We start from the raw sequence: 19,299 nt of genomic DNA on the forward strand, positions 1-19,299 counted from the left end.
TTTTGTCACAAGCCCCCATTCATTTCAGTCCCTGGTGTGTGTCAATCAAGATTCAAGAGGAATGAAATAATAGATTAATCCTGTTTTGAGAAATCAAACTATGTACGATTAAAACAAGATAAAAGGTTTGTAGCCCACTTACAATTTACACTTAAATTCCTGGAGGTTTACGGATTTAAAATGTATCGATTTCTTCATAAAAATTACATTGCGTTTATAAACCTGTGTAAACAGCTGGTGTTGCAGCACCCCTGCCTACATCAGACCATTTTAACAACTATGTTATTTTAACCAGTTTGATAGATTTATCATTTGTCATTCTGAATACCTTTCAGGATATTTTGAAGGATTCAAGGTTATGAAAAGACGGAATGTCCACTTTCCATAGGCCCGAAGAACTTTATAAGATCCTCCATTTTTAACCATTCATCTTCAAAACTGCTTGAAAAGCACATAATTGTATCACCCTCCAGTGCTTTTTTATGACACAGAGGTAATATCTGGCTGGATACCAGCTTCCAAATCATTTAATGGCATTGGCTCCCTCAAGATAAAACACATTCCGGATGATGTAGCCACTCAAAACCTCTAAGTGTCTCGTCTTAACTTGCTAGTGGTACTTATTGCTCTCCCACTGGTTAGGTCAATTAGATCTCATGACAACTCCTACAGAAAATAAGTCTGATTTTGTTAAGACATCTTGAAATGAATCCCTGGAAAGCTTTTCCTTAATCATTTCTGATTAGCCTGTTTTCTGCCATCACATAATGGCAGCCCCGGGGGAAATTAAATGGCTCAGCTAAGCATTTCATCTGTCAGGGTCTGTTAAGGTCTTGATTTCCTTTGCAGGACAATGTCATGTTATCTATGGCTATATTATATCATTAAAACAACAAGATTCTAGACTTTGTGTAATAAATGTTTCTGAATGTCCTCTGTACTTAGTGGGTAACGTTTAGAAGTTTTCTCCACATCCGATATACTCTACATGCATATTTTGATGGGCATGATTGATTTCCATACCTGGGAATGACGTGAGAAAGTCAATAAAGCATACGTTTGACGACTGGTCATGCTAATGGTATTTAAGAAACACGAAAAACCAACAATTAAATAATTTTTGGTCCATTGAAATTAAATAGCCGCCTCGGTTAACTAAAGACCCGATATAGTCCGCTTCTAGCCAAAATAACCTTGAACTTGGTTCATTTTTGCCTAAATAACTTGCAAGATGTATAATATTTCGTCTTGTAAAGTCAACAGTGATTACAAAGTGTTTGGTTTCATTTCTTTGACATGTTCTAGATGACTAGTCTATTCTTGGGCTACGGTTAGACGTCAATTCAATTTTCACTGACAGCCCAAATTTTACCTTGTTTTAGCCTAGATGTTGGGGCTGTGTTTGGACAGCTATTAGACATCTTTCAAATGCAAAATTGTTTGAGCTGCATGTTTTCACTGACAAACTGTATCTTAAAATATGTCAGAGCCATTATTTTGTCTCAAGATCAGTAATGTTTTTTTCTAAGGCACATTTATAAAAGCTACTTAAATATATTTAATTGAACTAAGGCCTAATCCTCCTGGGTTAATCAAAACCCTGTCTGTGAAACCAGGCCCTTGTCTTTAGAGCAACGTGATGCAGTTAAATGTGGCATGGGGATGCTAATTAAACAAAAATCAGACCAATCAGACAATCAATTTGACTGTTTTCAGAGGACTCATCATGTTTCAAACTAGTTTTGAAGTTCTACCCCCTCTAGATAGGATTCTATTTCAATGCATCACAAATGGAACCAGGGAGCACTTAAAGAAATTGTTTTTTTTTGTATACTTGGACATCATGATGAAAATCTAAATATTAGTTTTCCCCAGAAGAGAATCTGCTTCAGAAACTCAATATGCAAACAGAAGGAGACAGTCCATCAAATCATGCATTACCATAAATATCTGTTCGGCATAAAACTTATGCCTTCCCTTTGTTTGTGCAGAACTGCATATTTTCTAAATTAACTACACTCCTGGGCCAAAAAACAAAAACAAATTATTGGTCAGGAAATTAGCTAAATTTAAGCAAATGCATTACTTAAAAAGCCATTGCTGACCAAACATAATAATCACTGCAATAATTATCCAAACAGCAACCTTTCTTTTGTCTGTGCAGTGTATTTCTCACCAGATTTTCAAAGACACCACTCTGGAGCATCACCATTCAACTCGTGTTTCATCGTGATTCATCACAATGTACACAACTTCCCATATTCTGCCAAAAACTCCATTATGTCTTTGATGTTTTTCTGAGACAGAAATGGCTTTTTAAGTAGTGCATTTGCTTAAATTTAGCTATTATCCTTACTTTTTAGTTTTTTTTAGCCGGGCAGTGTATAATAATAAATGCGTCTCTACCACAGTGAAGCGTGGAGGAAGTGTGGGGAGCCTTTTTTAGCTTCTGCTTCACTGCGAAAAGTCATTTAATGGTTTGGCGTACAGGAGAATATTGCAAAATGGCTTGCTTCCCACAAATAAAAAGTTGTTATCTAAAGAGGAATGATCAGATGTTATTTTTTCCACAAGACAAATTGCAAAGACAACCAAGAAGTGGCTTGAGAACAAGTCCAGATTTAAACCATTTTGTGAATACATAAATCATTACATATCAGAAATCACTGGTCACAGATCAGGCATTAGAATTAACACAGTTGCTTATGTTGTAGTATTACTGTCAAGCCCATATCGTTGAAGTCTGTTTGCAAAGCCTGCGCTGAAATTGCGACTGATTTACCAAAGAATCCACAGTGAAATGTACCGCATCCAAATAAATAATGCGCAACTGAGAAATTCATATTGTTGAAAATAAATTACCACATTCCTAGAGTTAGGGTCCTTTGGAAGGCAATGTTATCTGTAGTTCATCCTGTATTGCTCTTCTCTCCTCGTCATCTCACTAACACACCAGTGGGCGGGGCCAAAGTTGCAATGATGAAGTAGACATTGATCTTCTTCTGCAGAGGTGGTCTTTCACCTACAGTATATGGGCACATTCCACATTCACACACTGGGCTTGGTTACAATAAAAGCTGTTTTAGGACTAAAAAGGAAGTTTCCGTTCTGAAACGTACATGATATTCTTATAGTATGATGACCTCTTATATGTCAAAATATGATTTCTCAGTGCATGACCCCTTTAAAACACCAGCCTCAGTAAACACCATAGTAATAAAGCATACTATGTACAGAAAAGCAGATGAGTCCAGAATATGAATGCGTTTAATAACACGTTAAGCAATTTAATTGTCACAGGGTGTTTTGGTGTTGGTTCATGTTCATGTTCATGTTTCATGTTTCATGTTTCATGTTTTTAGTTTATCATGTTCAATGTCATGTTTACTGTCACGTTTCTAAGTTTGTCATGTTCTGTCAGGTTTCCTGGTCTTGTCATGTGATTTCCCATGCCCTCATGTGATCTTGTCGTGTTCTGTCATTAGTTCATTGTTTAATCACTGTTCACAGTTGTCACTTGTCTTGTCATTAGTCTGTGTGTATTTAAGCCCTCTTTGTCTGTTATTGAGGTTGTAACCACTGTTGGTAGGTTTATGGCATGTCAAGTTCTTGTGTTGTATCGCCAAATCTTTTTGTTTTACATTTTGGATTTTGATTTATGTTAAGCTTTATGTTGAATTAAAACTGCACCTGGGTCCAGCAACTTACCTGCAGTGGACATTTGTTACATTAATGTACCAACAGTTATAAAAAAAGACAAAATTCATTATTATTATTATTATTTAAAAACCCAGGCAGGTTTAGTGATTTGAAAAACCCAAATCTGTACTCACACCTGGATCACTTAAACCATAAACACAGAGGAAGAACTATTCCAACAATCTATCTCTCCCAACCTTAATAAAGTAAACACAAATGTGCTTCTTTTTTTCTTTTTAACATGGGCTCATCTGCTTTTCTGTACGTAGTATGCTTTATTCGTTTGGTGTTTACTGGGTTTGGTCTTTTAATACATCTGTCTTAGTACATTAAGCCACATTAAGTGTTTTCTTTACAACGGTTTTCTATGGGTCTCAGGGTTGGGTGAAGGGAAGAAGCGAGGACTCAATTATGCAGATAAATGGGCTTTTAATAAAATAGTAAAATAAAACAAGACAAACAAAAACTACCCAGAGGGGGAAAAACAAGACTTGACTTGGCTTGGCACAAGGAGGAGGGAAACACGAGGCACGTATGACAACGATCCAGCACAGCACTGCAAACACAAGGTAAATAAGGCCCCGTCCACACGAAGCCAGAGCTTTCCCTATCCAATCTTTTTTTTTCCTCGTTTCAAGAAATATCTGCATACACAGGAGAGCACTGAACTCAAAACGATGTAGTATACATGCCAGGCCAGCATGTGGCACTGTAATTCTGTCACAGAAATACACTAAAAACGGAGAAGAAGAGTTGTGGCTAGAAGGGGTTCAGCAATGGTAGGAAGTGAGGCAAAATCTCACAATAAAATAATAAATAAATTTGCTACTTACCAGATGTGTTTTATTAATGCCTACACCTACCCCAAACCTAAACCTACCCTTACAATAATGCAAATACAGTATTTAAATGACGATATTGATGTGCGCATGCCCAGTGCCCATAGCTGTATCCCTTTCTAGTCTTTCCAGTGCGGAACGTGGTGTGATGACATCACTGTTTCACAAAATATATGGATTGGCTGTACACACGAAAACGCAAGGGTGTCGTTTTCAGATTTAGCATGTTTCACATTATGCGTTTTAGAATGTCCCCAGAAAGAAGCTTCCATAGTTTGAAGCCATCAACATTGAGTGGAACGGAACTGACTCTTCTTCCTGTAAAAAGCTGCATATTCCGTGCTAATTTACTTTTGCCATTCTTGCTCATTTCCTGACCAGCGATTTCTGATTAAAATGGTTAAGTCCATTAAAAGCGTGCCCCATTTTTTCTTTTTTTCTTTTTTGCCCAGGAGTGTAGATGGAGAATGGCCTGAATGAGTAGTAGATCAATCAGTCTTGAAGAATATAATTACACAAGTATAATTAGGCAGGTTTAGATTCATCTGATTCCAATCTAAATACAGCCTGTCTAAATGTGTTAAAGACAGTTGTTTGATGTCTTTCTTGCATTGACATATTTTCTATTGAAACTGGGTGGTTTGGGCGGGCCTTATTGAACTTATGTTTTGATACAACACAGCCACGAACCATAGTTGTCTCCCAAATTATATACTATATACGCAACGTACTTGAACTATGCACCATGTACTCTACTGTCTAGTGTATGAGATTTAGATGGCATGTTTGTCATCCAGCATCCGAGTCTGATGGCTATAACAGTTGTCCAACATTCCAACAAAGTGTCCAATATTTCACCCTTCATTTTTACAGTTAAATTAGTGCATTATCTAGGTATTTGAAGTGCACTTCTTATTTTTTTAATATTCGGTGTGTACACACTAACAAAACTATTTATACTACACAACGGCATAAGTATGCCAATTGCGATGCACCTCATGATATAATTCTTGCTTGTCTGTGGTAGATGTCATTAGATGCATGGACATTCTCAATTAGTGTAGTGCAAGATGAGTCATCAATATTTCTGGTTGATTTTCCCAAAAGAGAGGGATTGTAAGTTTTAAAAAGGTATTTAAAAATGACAACTTTTAGAAGCACAGTACCATATAGATGACCACAAAGCTAACAGATATAAATTACTAAAATAACGGTCACAAAACTCCATATGGGTCAATGACGTGTTGTGCATATTTTTTGTGTCCAAGTGCATTATTAACTTTTAAAATAATTTGATAAATTCATGACATCACTTTATTCTATAAAACCTATTTAGTTTGAATGACTTTTTAGTACATTTAAATAATACATATTATTTTGTGTTTTGTTATCTTAAACCCCCAAAATGTCAGGTGGTTCAACTGTCCAAACAAATGAACTGGGCTGGATTTCCCGAAACCTTCTTAACACTACGTTGTTCTTAAGTTATACCTTAAGGTGTACCTTAACGTTAATACGTATTTCCCGAAATGATCTTAGTTAAGAATGCCTTGTGTAAGTCATACTTTCGCAAGGGTGGTCTGGACCACTCTTAGCTATACCTTATCACTATTGACAGTTCATTCCACTAGTGGCCACCACCATTCAGGCTACTTTACATATCAGTCTATATGAATATAATTCTGAAATTGTAGTATACACCCAGTGTTCAATTAGGCTAATTGAATTGTTTTTTTTTTTTAAATTATGCAAGGATTTAGAATTGACATTGCACTAACGGTTGTGAGCTTTTTAATTATATTATCCAAAGGTCATCAGCTGGCAAACCATTATGGAGTCTATTTAAAGGGAATGATTGTGGAGGGGAGTTAGGTCAAAATATGGCAGCGATACAGCGAATAGTTGTGCTAAATCAAAGACGGCGCTGTCCGCGGAGCCATTTCTATGTGCACTATTTCATCCGTGAAAACTTTAGTCCCCTGGCTACCATGTCAGAAGCTGCAATTCAAAATTAATTTTTGCCTGCCACGACAACAAATTCAGCAGCTTTTAGATCTTGTTGGTCCGACTTTGTCAAGACAAATTTGACGGAGTGCCCCGAAATTCAGCTGTCGCCACTCTTCTCTTTCTTTCTTTTTTCTCCACTATGCTGTTGATTATGTTTCGCGTGTTGCGCTTTATTGAGTAGGTCATCCAATAACAGAAATTAGTGATTTACACCAATAATGTTATGCGGGCAATCAACTCTGCTTGTGGAGTAAATGAAGACTATGGCAAAATATATTATGATAATATAAATGGCAAAGGCCTACTGCCCGTTAGTGGGTTGATGCATGATACGTTTGGGCATAAGAGGTTGCAGGTTCGCACAATCATTTCAAAATGATATAAATTATCCACGGTTTTGAATTTAGTTTGCAATTTGGATTATATTTATAAGATCTCACGAGTCCTGATAAATGCAATTTCAACTATTTCTGAAGTACTTCTAAAGAACACCGCTGTCTGACATAACGCAGTTAAACAGCCCCTGATAGAGTGAATAATCGATTTTTGAGCCAATGATAAACAAATTCAGCACCGCCGCCACTGACAGCACCTGCTAACGTCGCACTTAAGAAGGTATACCATAAACAACCTCCTAAGGTATAGTTTGTGGAACACGCCTAGAAATGGTATACCTTTAGTTAAGTTATACCTTTAGGGCCCTATTTTAACGATCTGAAACGCAAGTGTCAAAACGCGAAGCGCAAGTAACTTTGTGGGCGGGTCTCGGCGCTGTTGCTATTTTCCCAGCGGGATAAATGGCTCTTGCGCCCGGCGCAAATCTAAAATGGGTTGGTCTGAAGTAGCTTCATTATTCATAGGTGTGGTTTGGGCGTAACGTGAATAAACCAATCCGAGCGTCATCCAACATTCCCTGTAAAAGCAGGTGCGCAAGTTCCATTATGGATTGCTATTATTATGGCGTATTTACCAGGCGCACGCCAGGAGCGGTTCACAGCCGAGGAGACTGATGTTCTTGTAAGAGCAGTGAAAGACAGAGAAGTTGTGTTGTAATGTTGTACATTATGGTAAAGGTGATTTCACAGTCTTTTTTTTTTTCAGTCTTTCAGTTTTTTCAGTTTTTCAGTCGATTTTTGTTCCTGGTTCTTGACGGACAAACCAATTTGTCAGATGTCCTTATATACATATATGTCTTGCCACTATTGGACAAACAGGTCTTATCCTTAATTATTACAATTAGCCTGAATCATTTGTAAGCTAGATTTATGCCTATTTTTTCACATCTTCGTGGCACACCACAATGATTTCCGTCATCTCATGTGTTAATATTTTTTTAGTGTAACAATTTATGATTTGCAAAAATAACTGTTGCATCTGTGTAGGTTACATGAGCAAAGTGTATGCGCGTTGTGCACGCTATACATTATGGTCAAGCATGCGCCCTTAAAATAGCATAATGAACAACGCGCAACGCGCCACTGACTTTAGACTAGGTTTTTTCTGGTCAGTGGCGCAATTGTTTAATGGAACAGCAAAATAGCACCAGGGATTGTTTGCGCCGGAACACGCCTCCTTTTTTGCGCTGAACCGCCCAGGTAGCGCAAGTTCATTCACTAGTTTAGCGACGTGCTTCTGTGGAGGGAAAAGTGCAAAATAGGAATGACACATGCGTCGGTGTACAAAGTCAATTGCGCTGGGTGCAAGATAGGGCCCGTAGAGTCTTTGTAGTGCTCTAAGAGACAATGTTATTGGGAAATGCAGCCCAGACTAAGAAAACAATTTAAAATGGTGTCTTAATAATAAAAAAAATAAATACTTAATGCTTAAATTCTAAATACTGGCATCATTTTAGGTTTGAAACCTTTCATATAAACACATTTTTATAAATATCAGTAGTTTTAAAGCTGTTGAGATAATTAAAAAACTTTTGTCCAGCAATTTTCAAATCTTAGGGTAGCACAACTACAAACATGGCTTTTTTTTATTATGAATTGACAAGGAAATAACAGTAAACATGATAATGCATCATCCAGAGAATCCCAACTGAACACAAATTAAGATATTTTTGGTGAAATCCGATGGCTCAGTGAGGCCTGCATAGCCAGCAATGACATTTCCTCTCTCAAGATCCATTAATGTACTAAACACATATTTAAATCAGTTCATGTGAGTACAGTGGTTCAATATTAATATTATAAAGCAATGAGAATATTTTTGGTGCTCCAAAAAAAACTAAATAACGACTTATAGTGATAACTGATTACAAAACACCAAACCATTATGAATCTGTGTCGAATCAATTTCAAGTATGGGTAGGTTGGTTCACTTTCCATGTCAGGTGGTACAACTACAGCATATATACATACAACTATTTGGTTGTACTGCCTGACTTAAAAACAATACAAAAAAAATAAATACTTTTAAATGTTATTTAACAACATAAACTTGTTTAAACACTTTATTCGTGACTCGAAAATATGCATTACATCATGCATTGGTGATTTAAAAAAAAGCTTTACTTGTCAATGACCCATATAACAGCTAAAGCACATCACACCATTATCATGCTTATTTTAGCGCTGCAGCTAAAAATATAAAAATCGTATCAATCTCAAACTTGGCCTTAATCCAATTGGACGTTGGATTGTTGACCAACGTGACCCATCCTTACTACACTATTTTCTCTGTAATGATGTCCCTTATTTATTTCTTACCAACAGAACTTACTACATTTCCAGATGGCAATGCAAAATCCTCAAACCTCTCAAGCAGATCTCATCTTCTCCCTGCTGTCCATGAATAACTGGTACGATGTCAGTCTGGTAATGTGTCAACAGATGAACATTTCAGACTTTGTCTTCATGCTCCATAACAGCTCCAAATTTCATCTGGGCACAGTCCTCAAAATATCCACCAACAGCAGCTCCAAAAGTGACTTTCAAACGTCCCTGCAAGGTCAACTGGAGTCCATCAAAGACTCAACATCTACTATAGTGACCTTTGGATGTGACATCAGGGATATACGGAGAATCTTTACCACCATTGCAAAGTTTGGACTGATTCTTCCTGATTACCGCTGGATTATAGGAGACTCTCAAAATGTAGAGGAATTAAGGACAGAGGGGCTACCCTTGGGTCTTCTTGCACATGGCCGTATGAGTGAGCCCTCACTGGATCATTATGTCCAGGATGCTTTGGAGTTGGTGGCGCGGGCGGTGGGATCGGCTGCCACTGTGTCTCCAGAGCTGGCACTGATTCCTGGCATCACAAACTGTATGGCAAGACTTGAGACTAAAAATCTCACATCAGGAACCTTTCTGTCCAGGTATTTTATTTGGCATGCTGTCTGATATTGTGTAATATTTGTGTTGTTTAAATGGCATCACAGACATGCTGCGAATGCAAAGACTGCACCAAAATGTTATGCTGCCTTCTACGATACACTCTTAAAAATAAAAGTAATTTTTTGGCATCTATGGTCCAATGAAGAACCTTTAACTGCCATGGGATCTTTCCATTGCGCTAAAGGTTCTGTGTAGCGGAGAAAGGCTCTATAGATTATTAAATTGTTCTTTAAAGAACTGAAAAAAAATATTTTTAAGAACTGCTCTTTGGGGAAGCAGAAATGGTTCTTCAATGGCATCACTGTGAAAACTTGAAACAGGAACAAAGCACACACATCACCGGCAAAAATATGCTCAAGATTGGGTGCTTGACTAAAGAAATATACAAATATATAATAAAAAACAGAATAAAAAGTCAGCACACCACTGTTTTTTTTTGTTTTGTTTTTTTGGTCATGTGATCCTGTAAGTATCAAGGGTTGTTGAAAAACAAAAATCTGTCTGTTTTGTTTTTTTCATCACTATGAAAACTCCCTTTTGGAATATAAATTTTTAAGAGTGTATACGTTTTCTTTCAGACAAATTCTAAGAGAGCATTACATTTTTATAGAAGACAATCTGGTAACACTTTAGGCTTCAATTCTCACTATTAACTAGTTGCTTATTAGCATGCATATTACTTGGATATTGGCTGTTCATTAGTACTTATAACGCACATATGAATGCCTTATTCCACATCCCTTAATCCTACGCAATAACTTAAAGCTACACTGTGCAACTTTTTTAGTCTATTCTTAGCTAAAAACACTTAGTTCTTTCAAAAATATTTGTGCTCATTAATGTATATTTACTTCTTTCAAGTAATAAAGTATTCTCGTAAGTTTATAATATGCCATTGAAAATACATAAGGTAATGGGATCTAACGGTGGTCGCCATGTTGCCCCTCCATCTTGAAAGTACATTAGCCAAAGAGGGACATCCCCGTAAATTCAAGCTTCGCCTTTCGCGTTTTAACCATAGGTTTTAACACTCGATGGCACTGTACAAAATCCCCCGCCTCGCGCATGTGCGCGTCGACTTGTTCAGACTTGTCTGGTGCATGTGCAGAGAGTTTTCATCTCAGCAGCTCCAGTAACAGAGTTATGCGGAGTTTTCCTGGCTTGTTTATTCCTCAAAAGTCTGTTTTTCCTTGTGTGGTATTTCTGTGCGTTAATAACTCCGTAAGTAATAATAGTTATTGTCATTGTAGATGTGTTTCAGAGTGTGTCATCAGCGTAATTCAATTGATGTCACCTCAGAAGTATTTTTGTGTCAACATACAATAGCGTAATGCTCACCTATTTGAATAATCATTCAGTTATTTTGTTATCAACAATGTTTATTCGTTTATAGAAAATATTTGCTTGTAATGTATGTTGATGGAAATATGTATCAGGTCTGATCGGCATATTAACAATTGTTATACAGAGCGCACTGCAGTGCTAACGTTAAAGCTGCGCACACACTTTTGTAATCCGACACCGCTTGTTAGCAGCGGCAGCTCCGCTCCTTTTAATGCAGCTGCATTTAGCGCCTATATATGGTACAATAAGCTCTGGTTTACGGTTACATTATACAAATGTAACTTATAAGTATAGTTATACAGTTCTTAACTGTGTATGTATATTTACCATCCTTATTTGTTCTCTCACAGAAACCACATTTATGTACATATCCACGCAAACCTGTTTATGCCTTGCAATTGGATGACTGAATAAACATTACTATCATCAAAGTTCACTCTGGATTAGCTGCAGTTCTTCCTAGCCGAATAATTAGGCCAGTTGAGTTCCAACCATCCCACTGCGCACAGAATATCCCACAGGCACCGTGTCAAATGTGGACGAGGTCGAACTGGAAGCCATGTTAATCTTGGACTAAATCGGCCACTGTAGGAGTTGAATCGAAATTGGAATTGAGAGGAACAGAAACTAAAATTCCCTGGATGGTCATATACCTTTTCACCACTAGATGGGGGAAAATATCACACAGTGTAGCTTTAAATACTACAAAAACTACTAACTATTGATAAGCAGTGAATTAGGGGTTTATTGAGGCAAAAGTCATAATTAATAGTGAACATGTGTTCCCCATACTAAAGTGTTACTGACAATCTCATAAAGCATTGTATCAAATTACTTATACAATAGATTGGTCAAAGTAAATATTTACTATTTTATTCAATATTTGTATGTGTGTTAATAAGAGTGTCACATCATTAGCTTAGCAACATGCTAATATCAAACCATTGCCTAAATTTAACAACTACCTTACGAACTATTAATAAGCAGTAATTAGGAGTTTATTGAGACAAATGATCTAAATTCCATTTAATTTGGAATGCTGTCTTAGAATGGAGCAGACAAAGCAGGAACAGAGATCCTCTCTCAATTTCCACCAACCTTTCAGAAAGGTTAGTTTTTACATGATGTAAAATTTGACAATTTTTGACAGACCAAAAGAACCATGTCAGATTTCTGATAATCTGTGACCGGTGACTATACTGCATGTCTGCATATCCTATAAGGATTATCCTCTTCATCTACAGCCAAGAGGAGCTTTTTAAGACAGCATATCAAGAGCGTTTTCTCCAACACTGCACTGTCAGGAAACAACTTCGACAATTTCCAACCAAACTGCCTCAGGGCTTAAATTTCACATGCTCAGCTCTCCTATCATTACTGATTTAACAGGGTTACTGTTAGCTACACCGTTGTAGGAAAAAAAACCCTCTAAATCGAACAGAGAACAATACAGGACACAATAATACTTCCCCCCAAATTTGAAGGTCAGTCAAGTGGCTTAATAGTACAGCTTACCAATCAGGCAATGGGTGAAGTTAAAGCATAAAAGAAAAATGACAAGGCATTTGCACAGACATTACATATTTCCAAATTGACCAGAATACAGTAAATAATGAGGAAGCTACTGTAAACTGTTAGATTTCCAAGCTACTGATAATTTGAGGTGGTTAATCTACAGATAAATGCTAATAGTAGAATTTATATCTAGAAGAAAATTTGTTAGCTATGCTATATGTAAAAAAAAAAAAAAAATAAAAAAATACATAGGAGCCATTTAAGGGACAGCGAGTCTTTAGATGATGTAGTCTATTTTATATTTTGCAATTAGAGCAGTATTTATATAGCACAAAATAAGGATCTCATAAAAACAAAAAATGTGCCAAAAACAACAATGCTTCTGGAAAAGGTTGCTTTTTACTAGAAAAGCTACACTCTCAGAAAAAAAAGGTACAGTGGAGGTACAATTTTGTTCCTTGGGGAACAAAACGTATAACTGTATCTTTGAAGGTACACAATTGGTCCTTAGGGTACAATTCCTCTACTTAAAGGTACAAAAATGTACCCTTAAGGGTACCAGCCCAGTGACGGCCACTTTTTTTTTGAGAGTGTACACTGTTTTAAAAACAACTCAGCAACGTCCATGCTACTGCGAATGTGGCATGAATGTTAGTAGTGCTTTTTTATGTTTAATGTAGAGTGGGACTTCATTTTACAGGATTATCAGGATTTAATGGATTATAAAATATTGGGCTTCCTTATTAGGAAGCAACTATTTACAGTGTTTTGTGGTGTTGTGGTAATCATGGTAGGTTCTGTATAAAGGATAAACACACCAAATATCATTCTGAATCATGCACAGTAAAGGCAACTATAACCAAAATTAACAATATAATTTCTTTGTCGTTATAGTGGTGTGGACTCTGCTATTCTCATTTAGAATGATTAATAAAAAATAAAGTTATAGTTATTGTCCTTGGTATGAACAGGCCTTTACGTCTGAAATATTTTGCAGTATTATTTAAGCAAATTAGGTTAATTTTGGTTTGACGTTGTGTTTGCTTTAGAATTAGACTTCTATGGATTGAATTGGATGACCTCTATTTTCTCTTGATTCTCAGATACATGGCCAACACGTTGTTTGACGGCCTGAGTGGCTACATCGATGTTCGAGAGGAATCTACCATCATCTCTGAAAGCCATCACTTCATATGGAATCTACAGCATGACCCAATAGGCAAGCCCATGTGGACTCGTCTTGGCAGCTGGAAGCAAGGCAAAGTGATTATGGATTACGGTGTTTGGCCTAATAAGAGACATTCTCAGCCAGGGGGAGACTGGCGGTATTCCTCACGTCTACACTTGCGAGTCGTCACCCTGGTAGAACACCCATTTGTCTTCACCCGAGATGTTGATGAAGAAGGTTTGTGCCCAGCTGGCCAGTTGTGCCTTGACCCCCTAACAAACGATACAGCCTTGCTGGAAAGTCTTTTTCAGGGTTTGCAAAGCGCCAATGACACCGTGCCCATGGAGTTTAAAAAATGTTGCTATGGCTATTGCATTGATCTTTTAGAGAAACTGGCAGAGGACATGGGGTTTCAGTTTGACCTCTACATCGTGGGAGATGGGAAATATGGAGCGTACAAGAGCGGTCGCTGGACAGGGCTGGTCGGGGACCTCATGAGCGGGGCTGCGCATCTGGCTGTCACTTCCTTTAGCATCAACTCAGCACGCAGTCAGGTCATTGACTTCACCAGCCCGTTCTTCTCCACCAGTCTGGGAATCCTGGTCAGGACTATGGATACTGCCGCACCCATCGGCGCCTTCATGTGGCCCCTGCACTGGAGTATGTGGCTGGGGATATTTGTGTCTTTACATCTGACAGCTGTTTTCCTGACCTTGTACGAGTGGAAAAGCCCTTTCGGGATGACCCCAAGGGGAAGAAACAGGGAGCGTGTCTTTTCTTTCTCCTCAGCGCTAAACGTTTGCTACGCAATCTTATTCGGCAGGACTGCCGCCATTAAGCCGCCAAAGTGTTGGACCGGCAGATTCCTCATGAACCTCTGGGCCATTTTCTGTTTGTTCTGCCTGTCAACATACACGGCTAATCTCGCCGCTGTGATGGTTGGTGAGAAAACCTACGAGCAACTCTCAGGTATACATGATCCCAAGGTAAGAGTAACTTGCTTTTATCATTTTCAAATGATGTCAAAATGACTGGCAGGCTTGCAACTTTCAAATGGTTAAGAGGTTAAAAATATACTTACTGGTTGCTGAAAATTGTCCTCTTGCTTTTCAAGCTCCACCATCCATCACAAGGTTTCCGCTTTGGAACTGTTCGGGAGAGCAGCGCTGAGGACTATGTGAAAAAAAGCTTTCCAGAGATGCATGAATACATGAGACGATACAATGCCCCTACAACCCCTGATGGAATAGATCATCTTAAGTAAGTCGTAATCGTTATTGCAAAGTGGCATCGATCACTGAAGCAGCACCAATTTACTGGACGCCCTCTACCATGTCCTTCTTAGATGGCTTTCTACTTCTTGCTATGTTGTACAAATCCATTTCACTGTACAAGATTAGGAATGAATAGACTTGTTTGAACTGTAAGAAAACACATATTCCTCCTCATATGCAAAGCAAGTTTTGTTCCTGGTTCCTCAGGGCCAAGTATGCAAAGCATACATTTTATGGCATGCAGAACACATATTTCTACTTTTTAAATTATCTAACTCACTGCAAAGCATACAATTTATGAAGCAAAACACAAATTCCTTCTCATTGGATGATCTGACTTGCATGCATCACTAGAATGTTCTGACTTATAATATATATGTGTGTATGTGTGTGTGTGTGTGTGTGTGTGTGTGTGTGTGTGTGTGTGTATCGTGAATATATGAATGTAAATCTGAATATATAGGTACAAATCCGAATATATATTTATAAGTCTAAATATATACATTTAAATCCGAAAGTACATGTACATATATAAGTCTGAATATATATTTAAATGACAGTTTGACAGTTGACCCCAAGCCTCCGTTACTATTTCTAATACGTCACTTTAGAACTAGTAACAAAGGAATGTTGAGTTGCTTCATTGAAGCTTACTGTATTATGTAAAGTATTATGAGAGAGATCGACAAAACGAGTGCATTACCTGCATCTAGATGATATTCCTCAGGTCAATCTTAGTCATAATATATATATATATATATATATATATATATATATATATATATATATATATATATATATATATATATATATATATATATATATATATATATATATATATATACACTCACCTAAAGGATTATTAGGAACACCATACTAATACTGTGTTTGACCCCCTTTCGCCTTCAGAACTGCCTTATTTCTACGTAGCATTGATTCAACAAGGTGCTGAAAGCATTCTTTAGAAATGTTGGCCCATATTGATAGGATAGCATCTTGCAGTTGATGGAGATTTGTGGGATGCACATCCAGGGCACGAAGCTCCCGTTCCACCACATCCCAAAGATGCTCTATTGGGTTGAGATCTGGTGACTGTGGGGGCCATTTTAGTACAGTGAACTCATTGTCATGTTCAAGAAACCAATTTGAAATGATTCGAGCTTTGTGACATGGTGCATTATCCTGCTGGAAGTAGCCATCAGAGGATGGGTACATGGTGGTCATAAAGGGATGGACATGGTCAGAAACAATGCTCAGGTAGGCCGTGGCATTTAAACGATGCCCAATTGGCACTAAGGGGCCTAAATTGTGCCAAGAAAACATCCCCCACACCATTACACCACCACCAGCCTGCACAGTGGTAACAAGGCATGATGGATCCATGTTCTCATTCTGTTTACGCCAAATTCTGACTCTACTCAACAGAAATCGAGACTCATCAGACCAGGCAACATTTTTCCAGTCTTCAACTGTCCAATTTTGGTGAGCTTGTGCAAATTGTAGCCTCTTTTTCCTATTTGTAGTGGAGATGAGTGGTACCCGGTCGGGTCTTCTGCTGTTGTAGTCCATCCGCCTCAAGGTTGTGCGTGTTGTGGCTTCACAAATGCTTTGCTGCATACCTCGGTTGTAACGAGTGGTTATTTCAGTCAAAGTTGCTCTTCTATCAGCTTGAATCAGTCGGCCCATTCTCCTCTGACCTCTAGCATCAACAAGGCATTTTCGCCCGCAGGACTGCCGCATACTGGATGTTTTTCCCTTTTCACACCATTCTTTGTAAACCCTAGAAATGGTTGTGCGTGAAAATCCCAGTAACTGAGCAGATTGTGAAATACTCAGACCGGCCCGTCTGGCACCAACAACCATGCCACGCTCAAAATTGCTTAAATCACCTTTCTTTCCCATTCTGACATTCAGTTTGGAGTTCAGGAGATTGTCTTGACCAGGACCACACCCCTAAATGCATTGAAGCAACTGCCATGTGATTGGTTGATTAGATAATTGCATTGATGAGAAATTGAACAGGTGTTCCTAATAATCCTTTAGGTGAGTGTATATATATATATATATATATATATTAGGGCTGTCAAAATAACGCGTTAATTTCGATTAATTAATCTGAGGAAAAATAACACGTTAAAAAAAGAAGGAGGGAGACGAGAACGCGCTGCCTGGATCATTGATTGGAACATTTACGTAGCCTATATAAAAACGGCATGATGGAAGTGCTGATAAAAATACAGTCGTCTGCGATGTCCTGCAATATCCACTATCCTACCCAAGAGCGTGTCATATACACGCCATAAAGTGCGTATCATATGTACGTGAAAAACTGTGTAGCGTATACATTCCACGACACTGCACACTTGTACTATTGATACGCATTCTCAACAGGCACTCTTAAAGGGGCCACACTATATTCCTACTCGTTACAACGTCCATGCATTCAGCAGCCCAAATGAATACCTGTCTGTCATTAATGTTAATCAAACAATTACAGGTGTTAAATAAATGAATACATATTAAATAAACCTACTGTATCTGTATATTTTTTTTAAGAAATGTATTATTGTTTTTGTAATTTGCTTCTTTGTTCTTTTATTTAGCCTATATTACATTTCTCATATTAGCCATATTGCCCACCCCTTGCCCACCCCTTCCCCACCTGCACATACCAGCTGATATACAATGTAGTCTTGATTTGGGTGGTCACTCTGCATTGAAAAATTGAAAGGGTTTTAAATCTTCTAAATCAAGTAAAATGACTCAAAATAAAGTAATTTAAGCATGCCAAAGTCAACTTTAATCATATAAAATGTAATTTCCAAGCAGCAAAATTGTGGCCAGTGAAAATGCTGAGTGGCTAGTAACTTTGGAAAACCCCTAGCCACAGTGGCTGGTGAGCAAAAAAGTTAATGTCAAGCCCTGTTTGTATGTACAGTGAAAAAAATATTCTTCCTGAAGCACTTTTTAATTTATTTCCTCAGCATATTAGGTCATATTGTTTATTGTTACGGCCAATATTTGAACAGCGAAAATAATAATTAAAGAGTTTTTGAACTTTAATGTCACTACTGCTGATTATTCATTGATTCATTTGAATTGAAATATTTAAAATATTTTCACAGCAAAAATTATGTATGCGATTAATTTAGATTAATTAATCACAGAGTATGTAATTAATTAGATTAAAATGTTTAATCGATTGACAGCCCTAATATATATATACTGTCTACTCAGGGCCTGAATTTTAGCACAGGATTGTGGGTATTGTGCATACTTTTACTCATCCCCACAACTTTCATGCTTATAATATGTTAAATTCATGCAAACTTATTAGCATGCAGGTTGAATGAGTAAACTAATTCATCCAGATGAACAGATTGAATCAATAATTTGAAATCTTGCTGTCAGACTATAGTTTCACAAACAGCACAAATGAATGCAACCGAGTGCAACCACATCGTCCCTCTTTCTTTCATGCGCAATGAGCTGTGTGTAAAGCACTTGCATGGGTGCTAATCAAGAAAAAGGATCTACCACCCACCCACTTGATGTAAGTGAGTTAAAGTTAGCTTTTGCGCAGTCAATGATGGACAGGATGTATTGGAGGGGGGAAACATTTATAACCTGATAAGTTATGGCCAAAAATTGGTAAAATTTGGCTTTTTAATACATATGTACTTAATTGTTGGAATGACCAAAGCAAATAAGTCAATGCCAAGAGTTTTCATGTTTTCACGTCACATGAGAGTTCGACAGGCCACACTTAACTACATTTTAAAGAGATTTTCCTCCTTTCTTATACCATGTTGCAAGTCTGAAACTCCTCTTTTGAGTCTCCTCAACCTTCAGGATATGATTTGATGCAGTCTTCAAATCAGACCACATACTCCAAAATATTGCCACAGTGTATAATTCCTTCAAGCGGGCAGAATGAATAGATTTCAGGAGAAGTAGATAAAATTTGCAATATTTTCCTAAGCAGGTTGGCAAAGTCTCTCCTTTTAAATCAATCCAGCATGTGTTTTTTGCAAGATAAAATTTTTTTTTTAGTTGCATAGGGTAAACAAGGATGCAACGGCTAATAGTAAAGTCAGGTTATGGACTTT

At 37.6% G+C, this 19,299-nt stretch overlaps 1 protein-coding gene across 1 annotated transcript in view; it reads left to right on the forward strand.

Moving 5' to 3' along the window:
• The window catches only part of grin3a (glutamate receptor, ionotropic, N-methyl-D-aspartate 3A), a gene marked incomplete at both ends in the record, with an annotated part of 50,096 nt that overhangs the window by 22,887 nt on the left and 7,910 nt on the right, over window positions 1–19,299 (forward strand). The window contains 3 exons of the mRNA XM_079805201.1: window positions 9,266–9,870; window positions 13,852–14,902; window positions 15,031–15,176. Coding sequence (XP_079661327.1) covers window positions 9,266–9,870; window positions 13,852–14,902; window positions 15,031–15,176 — 1,802 coding nt within the window. The remainder of the gene's footprint in view (window positions 1–9,265; window positions 9,871–13,851; window positions 14,903–15,030; window positions 15,177–19,299) is intronic.

The sequence above is a fragment of the Gobio gobio genome, assembly GCF_949357685.1.
Source record: "Gobio gobio genome assembly, chromosome: 22".
NCBI lineage: Eukaryota > Metazoa > Chordata > Actinopteri > Cypriniformes > Gobionidae > Gobio > Gobio gobio.